Source organism: Trifolium pratense, linkage group LG5 (genome assembly GCF_020283565.1).
Source record: "Trifolium pratense cultivar HEN17-A07 linkage group LG5, ARS_RC_1.1, whole genome shotgun sequence".
NCBI lineage: Eukaryota > Viridiplantae > Streptophyta > Magnoliopsida > Fabales > Fabaceae > Trifolium > Trifolium pratense.
This window is the reverse complement of record NC_060063.1, coordinates 50,220,909-50,231,187: the sequence shown is the minus strand read 5'-3', so window position 1 is coordinate 50,231,187 and position 10,279 is coordinate 50,220,909. Positions and strand designations below refer to the sequence as shown.

The 10,279-nt window shown below is 31.8% G+C and overlaps 1 protein-coding gene across 1 annotated transcript; it reads left to right on the top strand.

Annotated features, from left to right (window-relative positions):
- The first annotated feature begins 7,087 nt into the window (after positions 1–7,087).
- Positions 7,088–9,004, top strand: LOC123886847. Its single transcript, XM_045936125.1, has one exon. It carries the CDS (start codon positions 7,088–7,090, stop codon positions 9,002–9,004), a length of 1,917 nt encoding a protein of 638 aa, XP_045792081.1.
- The last annotated feature ends 1,275 nt before the right edge of the window (positions 9,005–10,279 follow it).

Here is a 10,279-nt window from a genome sequence, read left to right as displayed (position 1 = left end):
GTTATCAAAAGCAAGTTTAGAATCAAATAAAGTATGCAAAGAGAAACTATGTAAGAATCAGAATCAGACTCGTTAATGAAACAAATAGAAAGAAGAGATATGGTTAAAATAGATTCAAAAAATTATAAAAACACGAAATTTAGTCTAATTAAGTAAAATAAGAATTTTGGAAATTAGTTTGGAATTTTCTGAAACTATAAAAACAGCAATAAATTAAAATAAAATAGTAAAACACGGAATTTGGACTTTTTAGGTTGCCGTCACCTATTTTGTCCCAAAATAGGGGATTTTAAACTCTGATTTTTTTCTGATGAACAGGTACAGGAAAAACTCGATTTAGAAAAGATTTTCCAGAAAACTGTTTTTTTACGAAAACTGATTATTAGGGCACGTACAATCCAGAAAACACGAGAAAGCAAAGGCTAGAACGCAACCACACAGAAACTGAGTCTAATATTAGCTAAAATCAATTGAGAGTCCCCGGCAACGGCGCCAATTTGATCACGGTCGTTTCGTGATCAAAATAATTTTAAAATAAGTAGTACAAGGTAGTGACCTTGGTCGTTTCGCAAGGACTCACGATCGGTTTAACAATATTAGAATGAATTTAAAGGTTGCAATTTGGGGTTTTTTTGTTTGTGGAAGCAATAACAGAGATTACGAATTCAATTAATATAAAAGCAATCAATCCATTGGTTTTAGGCAACTTTGTTTATCATCTATCACAGGTTCTTATATGAATATTCATACAGTTTATGCTTCGGCTGATTATAGAACTAATTTAACAAGCGAAAATCAGTTTTATAACGAATTCGTTGATTAAGCACCAGCGTGTTCGACTAACTATGGCGATGATCAAGCGTCACCAATAACACAGTTAAAAATCATAACAATAATTCGGCAGCCCTATTTTGCAAGCGAAAATAATATAACAATTTCCTATTCAGATTAATTTGAACAAGCGTGAATTAATTTGAATAGTCTCAATGTTATGAACGTGAAACAAAATAATTAAGCATCAATTGCATCAACTCATACACAAAAGAGAGACAAGAAAATTGATATATGATAAGCATAAACATAACGATTTGCTATTAAAACCGAACCTCAAGATTCGAGAACAAAGTTCCTTACACCAATGGATCAATAGAAGTTTAGTTCTCCATGGAAGATGACGGCTGCTCTAGGGTTTGAATATTTCGTGAACAGTGAATGAATAACCCTAGCTGCCTTTTTTCGGTTTAAATAATACATGGAACGGGCCTTAAAACAATTGGGCCGAAAAATATAAAGTTGTGCTGAATTAAATTCGTCTGGAACATAAACGCAATTATTTGACACACTTGCGCTCCGAACTGGGTTTTGGCCTCAACATGAAAGTCGTAGCTCTTGATCTCAGCTTTCCAACGCATCTTCCCGCGCCTCAATCCGATATTTGTAACTCCAGTTATGACCTGCGGACCGGAAGGGTGTCAAAGTGCTATTTATTCATAAATTAAGTGCGAAAATAAAATAGAGTTAGAAATAAACTTAAATATAAAAACACCTTAAAATAGTGAAAATAGTAAATTAAACCATAGGAATACACTAGTACAATAGTAGAAGAATGTGCATTAAAATGCACTGATCAGTTATGCGATTATGTTTTCTAATTCTCTGCTTTGTGTTATTTGCTGGACCTTTGGGGGTTCAGATATTCAGGCTGAGGACTGTGCCGACGTTTAGACTGCTGTTTTAGCTTGGTGTTGAAGTACCTTTTGGTGAGGAGACTTAGCATAGATTTCTCCTTTTAGTGCTAGCTTTTGGCTATAGTTTGTAAATAGTAAATGCTCTGGTAATGTAACATCGAGTCGGGGGTTACGCTTGGATTTCATCGTATATCGGTGTTACCTTTTTGATATGCTAGTTCTTGTATAAGTGACATCCTTAGGGATGAATATGGCTTATGTATATATATGTATATATATGCATGCTTGGTTTGATTGAATCCGCTGTTGCTTTTCATGTTAAACTTCATGACGCTCTGTGTGTATGCTTGTGTTTTAATTACCGCGTGGCACTCTGCCTTTACACTTGTTGAAAAGTTTTTAAAATTACGTTTTTAAGGGTAGTATGGGTTAGGGTGTTACAATGTACAAAGCCAAGACGAACGGGAATCAAGGAAGACTATTTCGAAACGAGTGATAGCAGTAGAAGAACTCACGAAGAAGAACTCTGTGATTTGAAGAAGATGAACAGAAAATGTGTTTTACTTCTTTTCGTGTTTTCTTCTACAGTATTTGATAAAAAAAAATTTAATCTAATATATTTTTAAATCTATTATTAATTTTTTTAAAAGTATATTATGTTTCTATTTCTAATTTTCAATTTTTATTTTTTTAAATCTGACATGTTATTTTTCATTTTTGTATTTTTAAATAAAAATGAGATGTTAATTCCACGTCATAAAAAATCCTAGTTAGCATCTGCCAAATCATCAATTACTTGACATATCAGCCAAAAATTCACCTCAATGACCTTTTTAAAAATTTTGGTATTTTGCAGAGACTAAAATCAAACTTTTTTTTGCATGGGCTAAAATCAAAACAAGCCGTAATTGTAGGGACCGTTTTCATATTTAAGCCTAAACCTTATTAAATTTTATAAGCAATCCTTAAAATAAAACATGAGGGACCGACGAGACAACTTTTTATTACACTATCAACTATTTACTCCCTCCGTTCTTTTATAACTGTCCAGTTTGTGTTTTAATAATATGATTTGTCAATTTTACCTTTTTTCAATTAATCTTATATTTTTCAATAATATTTTTATATATTTGAAAAAGTAAATGTTTTTAAACAAAGTTTTATTTTTTTTTAAAAAAAGAAAGTTTAGAAAATTTTATTTAGATTTGAACATATGTGTACAATATTTAGAAAATTGACAATTGTTTGTTAGAAAAGAAAGAGATACAATAGTAACTAACAATGGATTGTTACGAGAGAAATGATATATATATATATATATATATATATATATATATATATATATATATATATATATATATATATATATATATATATATATATGGGGTTTTCTAACTTAGACCTTAGTTAGGTCTAAGTTAGCAAGGTGCACCTTTTCAATTGGACCAAAATACCCATTCTTTTTAATTAATTAACCAAAATACCCATTAGTAGACGCAGATCCAGTGTCGCGCCCGTACCGAAGGACCATGGTTACAGACCGTTGATTTCCATCAGACAGCCAAGATCTGATCTCATCAAGACTGTCTGATCAATCAGACAGCCCAGATCATCCTGATCCATCAGATTCCAGCGCCTGCGCCACACTGGATTACAACCTGGAGAGAGAAAAATTTGCTTTTTAAAAGTAGGACACATGTCACACAATGGTTGGCTGGGCGTGATTTTTGTTCATTTAATACTTTGAACTCAATTATTTCGTTGTAAATTAATTTTTTATTGTTTTATTTTTATACCAAAATTCATAATTTTTTTTTGTCTACAAATAGAGACTTGGTTCGTTTGATTTGGACACCGAAAAAAAAACGCAATTTTTCACTACCTTAATCTCATTTTTTGTCTACTAAATACGTTACTTGTGTGTTGTAATTTAACACGCACCACTCAACCAACTCACTGAAACCATTATACCAGGAAAATAGTAGATAATATTCTGGAACTTTTGGTATATTTTATGAAATTTTTGGAGACCTGAAACTATTTTTAGTTAATTAAATGAGATAAAACGGTAATTAAAAACTAATGTTTGCTTCTGAAACCATTTTACTGGTAGAATGGTTGCACATAGTTGTATTCTGAAACCATTTTACTGGTAGAATGGTTTCAATGAGTAATTTATTAATTGTGTTTGCTTCTGAAACCATTTATCTGGTACAATGGTTTCAGAGAGTTGTAATCTGAAACCATTTTGCTGGTAGAATGGTTTCAGTAAGTTGATTATTAGTTATTTGCTTCTGAAACCATTTAGCTTGTAGAATGGTTGCACATAGTTGTATTCTGAAACCATTTTACTGGTAGAATGGTTTCAGTGAGTAATTTATTAATTGTGTTTGCTTCTGAAACCATTTATCTGGTACAATGGTTTCAGAGAGTTGTAATCTGAAACCATTTTGCTGGTAGAATGGTTTCAGTGAGTTGATGTAAGGTAGTGAAAAATGAGATTAAGGTAGTGAAAAATTGGGTTTTTTTTTCTGTGTCCAAATCAAACGAACCAAGTCTCTATTTGTAGAGAAAAAAAAATTATGAATTTTGGTATAAAAAAAATAAATAAAAAATTAATTTACAACGAAATAATTGAGTTCAAAGTATTAAATGGAAAAAAATCACGCCCAGCCAATCAGACAGCGACACGTGTCCTGCTTTTAAAAAGTAGATTCTTCTCTCCAGGGTGTAATCCAGTGTGGTGCACGCGCTGGAATCTGATGGATTCGGATGATCTGGGCTGTCTGATTGATCAGACAGTCTTGATGAGATCAGATCATGACTGTCTGATGGAAATCAACGGCCTGTAACCATGGTACTGCGGTACGCGCGCGACACTGGATCCGCGTCCATTGATGGTAATTTGGTTAATTAATTAAAAAGAATGGGTATTTTGGTCCAACTGAAAAGGTGCACCTTGCTAACTTAGACCCAACTGGGTCTAAGTTAGCAGCCCCCTATATATATATTCTATGGCGGAGTTGAAGGATTACTTCCAAAGGAAATATCCTAAGGAGACAGAAGAAGAAATCATGGTCAGAATTCTGGACCATATGAAGACTCAATTCCTAAATACTTTTCCCTCAGCGGAAAGAAGAGATGATATGTCTACCTCTTCTCAAGGATCAATGAGCCAAAATATGTTTGAAGGACTAGCTGGAGAGTCCCAGCCTGATGAGGAACCTACCCAAGAAGATTTCTGGGATGCTATGATCCAGTCAATCAAGACCAAGAGGGACAAAAGCCAGTAAAAATGTAAAAGCTAACCGGTTGAAAATTACTGAGCCACTGTCGGCATAAGGAGACAAATAAGTCTTTATCAACTTTATTAAAGTTTGCCAGTTGTCCGGTTGTAATTTTTATATTCATGCTTTTTTGTTTGTCAGTGAGGACAGATGTGACGATGGGGCCCAATGAGCACCCGGCATTATCCCACTATGGTTTATAGTCAGGACAGCTGTAGGTTAGTATAACCTATTACTGGATCAAATAGTGATCCTTTATTTCCCTATATATAGGAGCAATTTGCTTCAGTTGTAATCATCGAATAACTTATCATCATAAATAAAATCTCATACTTTCTTAGAACAATTTTCCTACTTTATACACGGCTGCGACGGCACTGTAGCACTTCCGTCTTATTCCAAAGATTAGATTTGGCTTGCTACAAACTTTTGGTATCATCGCCTTTCCCATACTGAAAGATTCAGGTATATCTTAATCTTTAAACTTACTAATTGTAATGACAATTAGTTGCTAAATTCCTGTTATGGCTTGACAACTTAGTAATTAGATCTGATGAAAAAATTAGTAAAATTTTGTTTACCAATCTTCTTTGTTCATTTTGAACTTGACATACTTCTTAGTGTAAGGCTTGATCCCGTTTTCCCCGGGGAAGGGGTTTGGTTGATCTTTTGCCTGTTTTTCCTAAGAACTATGTAACCTCTGAGATTTGAGACTTTGTCTGTCTATCCCTCCGGGTTGATAGTTAAACGCTTGTTGCGTTTGCTCAGAAGACTGAGGATTTGTTGAGAAAATTTTATTGGTAGTTTCATCAGACAAATTTACTATCTTGCCAGCCATAACAATTCTTGTTTGTGTTATGAACGAAATTGAAGATTATGATAATAATCAAAATAATTCAATAAAAAATGAAGACTCAATAGAATATCCAAAGAATTTGGAAAAATTAAACAGATGGACTATTCCTTCTGTTCCTTCTAGACAAATTTATAAATTTGGAACTTTTGATTTATTATCTCGTTATGCTGTCAAAACAGTTGAAAGAACAATCCAAGTTACTGGTGATACTAAGACCATAAACTTATTGAGTAAAGCAGATTTGCTTCCTTTTAAAGGATATAATTTTATTCATATTGGACTAATCCAAGTGGCTTTTAAACCTTTAACTATGTTAGGGTTAAATTCTAGTATAATGGCTTATATTAGAGATGGTAGGTGTAAAGATTTTAAACAATCTTTAGCTGCTTTAATTGAAACAAGTCTGTGTCATGGACCAGTATACTTTGATGTTTCACCTAATTTAAGTTTATCCTTAACTGATAAGCATCTAAATGATGCTATGCAATTAACTATTCATACCAATGGTTATAATTATAAAACTGGTAGTGAAATAATAGCAGTATGCTATAGGATTTATTACAGAGTTTTAAATACTCTTAACCCTAAAGCGAAACAAATATCGTTTCCTGGAACCACAACTTTAGTCCATACCAATTTATTAACTTCGAATATTGCACAAAACAAGTTAATAAAATGGGATGATATAAATTTCCCTCAAACATGGACATTACCTCAAGAAGTTGACCCTGATCCTATAATAAATACGGATGCAGATCAAATTTTCCAAACTACTGAAGGAGACATTGAAATAAGATTTAATCCTCAAAGAATTATAAAAATTCCTAGAGCTATGTCGTCTAGGTATTCTACTAGTGAATTCCACACTGCCCCGATAGAGCTTTCTAGAGCCTCTACTTCTCAAATAAGAGAAGATATTGAGTCAGTTGAAAATATTCGTATAAGTGAAAATAAAATTCCTCAAGGAATATATCAGAAAAATACTTCTCAAAGTAGGGAATCTCCTACCCAATCCGAAATGAGCTTTCATTTATGATGGATCTCTCCCTAGGAAGTAATTGGAGGCAACTCATCAATGATGAGTTAAACCAAGATAGATATAAAGATTTTAGGAATTGGTATTTCAAAAAATTCAAAGATTTTGAATTAAAAGAATTTAAAGATAATTATTATGATTATTTATCTCAAATACAAAGCTATGTTCCTTTTGTAAAATGGTTTGTGAAACATTTCATAACAAAGTTAAAACCGAAATTATGGTGTTACAAAATAAGAATTGGAATACCCATAATGGAGGAATTATAGTTTCGCATTTCCCTCCTGAACAAACTATAAGTCTAGGGAAAAATGTTGAAGCTACAGCTTATCTGAATCTTCAGAAGGTGGAGAGTGATCATATTACTCTCAAAGAAATAAATGCGATAATTAAATCTCAGAATTACACTAATTCTTTCCTTATTTGTTTAGGTGACCAATTTATGTCCCTAGAAAAAGATATTACTGATTTAAAATTACTTTTTGAAGAACAATTAACTAAGCAAAGTCTAATTTTAAAACAATTAGAAAAGAATAAAAATGATATGGAGTCTTCAGAAATTATTATTAATAAAGATGTCCCTATCATTCAACCACCTATAGCGGTAGAAGGATTTAAATTAAAATCTAATAATAATGAATTTATTCATGTTTTAGAAGAAAAGCTTAAGCAGATGCGCTTAAATGTTTTATCTCAAAAAGGTATGTCTGACACCTCTGATATAGAAGATATTGACCAATTAACAGAAATATTTGCTAATGAAGAGATTAATGATCAGGTTGCACAAGTAAATCCTATTTATGCTCCTAAGCCAGTAGAAAAATACTACTATAAGAGGCCATCGCCTCAAGATTTACTCTTTGAAGAAACTGAACCCTTTCAGAATTCTTATTCTGGAAAGGCCATTTATGAATGGAATATTGATGGCTTAAATGATAAGCAAATTATTGATATGATACATAGGATAATCATGTATTCCTCTGTGTGTAAACAACAAGGGAATTCTGATAGTTCTATAGCTTCGTTTATAACGACTGGTTTTATTGGCCAATTAAGAGGTTGGTGGGATCATTACCTCACTGATGCTCAGAAGAAAGAAATTCTTTCTCATAAAAAACTTATTAAAACTGAAACATCAAGTAGTAGTACTACTATCACTACTACCGGAGAGGAAGATGCAGTTTATACACTATGTCTTTCTATTCTACAACATTTTGTAGGAACTAATGTACCCATTGCTGAGAAATTGCAAACATTATTGCAAAATCTTAGATGCCCATCTTTAACTCACTTTAGATGGTATAAAGATACTTTTCTATCTAGAGTTTTTCAATTAAATAATCCCAATTCTATGCATTGGAAATCAAAATTTGTAGATGGTTTGCCTCATCTTTTTGCTGAAAGAATAAGACAAACTCTTAGAAACAATAATGATGGAATAAATATTAATTATTCTGATTTAACTTATGGCCAAATCATTAGTACATGTATTAATGAAGGCTTATCTTTATGTAATGACATAAAACTTAAAAACCAACTTAAAAAACAGAAATTAACTGAAAAACACCAAATAGGTGAATTTTGCGAACAATTCGCTTTTGATCTTGAAAAACCCCCTGAGAGCAGGAAGAAGGGTAAAATAGAAAGGTTCAAACCTTATAAAGGTAGAAGAAAAAATCCCCCAGATACTTATAAGTATTCCTACAAGAAAAAACGTAGAAAAAATTATTCCAAGCCAAAATATAAGGATTATACTCCTAACTTTAGTAGAAAAAGAAAAGCTAAAAAGCTTGACATAACTTGCCACAAATGTGGAAAGATCGGTCATTATGCCAATCAATGTAGGACTAAAAAAGCCCTAAATGAAATTGAGGATGAAGAACTTAGAAATCAGCTAGAAAAGGTTCTTCTTATTAATTCTAGTTCTGAATCTGAAACTGAGTCCTCTAATGATGAGGTTAGCTATAGCTCTTCTTCAGACACATCTGACAATAATAACTGTCAATGTAATGAACTAAGTTATTGGAAATCCATAGTAGAAATGAATGGTCTAAATGTTTTGACCAATGAACAGGATGAAGCTTTAAAAGCTTTAGAATCCATATCAGATGATAATCTAAGGAGAAAGTTAATATAAACTTTAATAAGGGATAACTCTAGAGAAAAAACCCCCCTAGTTACAGAAGCCCCTTATCAGCTTAGCGAAGTCTTATCTAGGTTTCGTCAATCTAATAAACGAGAAACTCCTGTTTCTATAAATGATTTAAAAGGAGAAATAAATCTTTTAAAATATGAAATTTCTTATATTAAGAAAAACAATGATGTTCTAGCTAGAAGAATTAGTTTATTAGAAAATTCTAATAAAATAGAAAATATTGTTTCTAGTAATGACAGTCCATCATCTAGCAATAGCTATCTCAGTCTTCTTGAAAGAGTTACATCGCAAAAATGGTTTGTTAAAATAACTCTTGTTATTAATAAAAGTTTTATTCTTGAAAATGAGGTTGCCCTAGTGGATAGTGGTGCAGACCTTAATTGTATTCAAGAAGGAATAATTCCGACAAAGTATTTTGTGAAAACTACTCAATCTTTAACTCAGGCAGGAGGAGATAAACTCCAAGTTAATTATAAATTATCTAATGCCTATATTTGTAACAAAAATATTTGTTTACCAACCCATTTTATATTAGTTAAAAATTTAACTCACAGGATTATATTAGGTACTCCCTTTTTGCATAACATTATGCCTATTATTAATATTGATCAAAAGGGAATTACTACTTTTATAAATGATCAAAAAATTACTTTTGAATTTATAACAGATCCTCAAACTAGGATGTTAAATGAAGTCAAAGATATCCTTTTGAAAAAAGAAAAACAATTATGTTTTTTAAAAGAAGAAATTAGTGTGCTTAATATTAATGAGCAACTTGAAACTTATGATATTAAAAAGAAAATTAAGTCTTTAGAACAGGAATTTACTACAGAAATCTGTAATGATCTCCCAAATGCTTTTTGGGATAGAAGGAAACATGTTGTTTCTTTACCTTATATAGATGACTTTAATGAAAGTCAGATCCCTACTAAAGCTAGGCCAGCCCAAATGAACAATGATTACCTAAATTTGTGTAAAAAAGAAATACAATCTCTTTTAGACAAAGGTCTAATTAGACACTCTAAGTCTCCTTGGAGTTGTACTGCTTTCTATGTTAATAAGGCAGCTGAGAAGGAACGAGGAGTTCCTAGATTAGTAATCAATTATAAACCTCTTAATAAGGTTTTAAAATGGATTAGGTATCCTATTCCTAATAAAAAAGATTTATTAGATAGATTAAGTGATGCTTTAATCTTCTCAAAATTTGATATGAAATCAGGATACTGGCAAATCCAGATAACTGAAAATGATAAATAT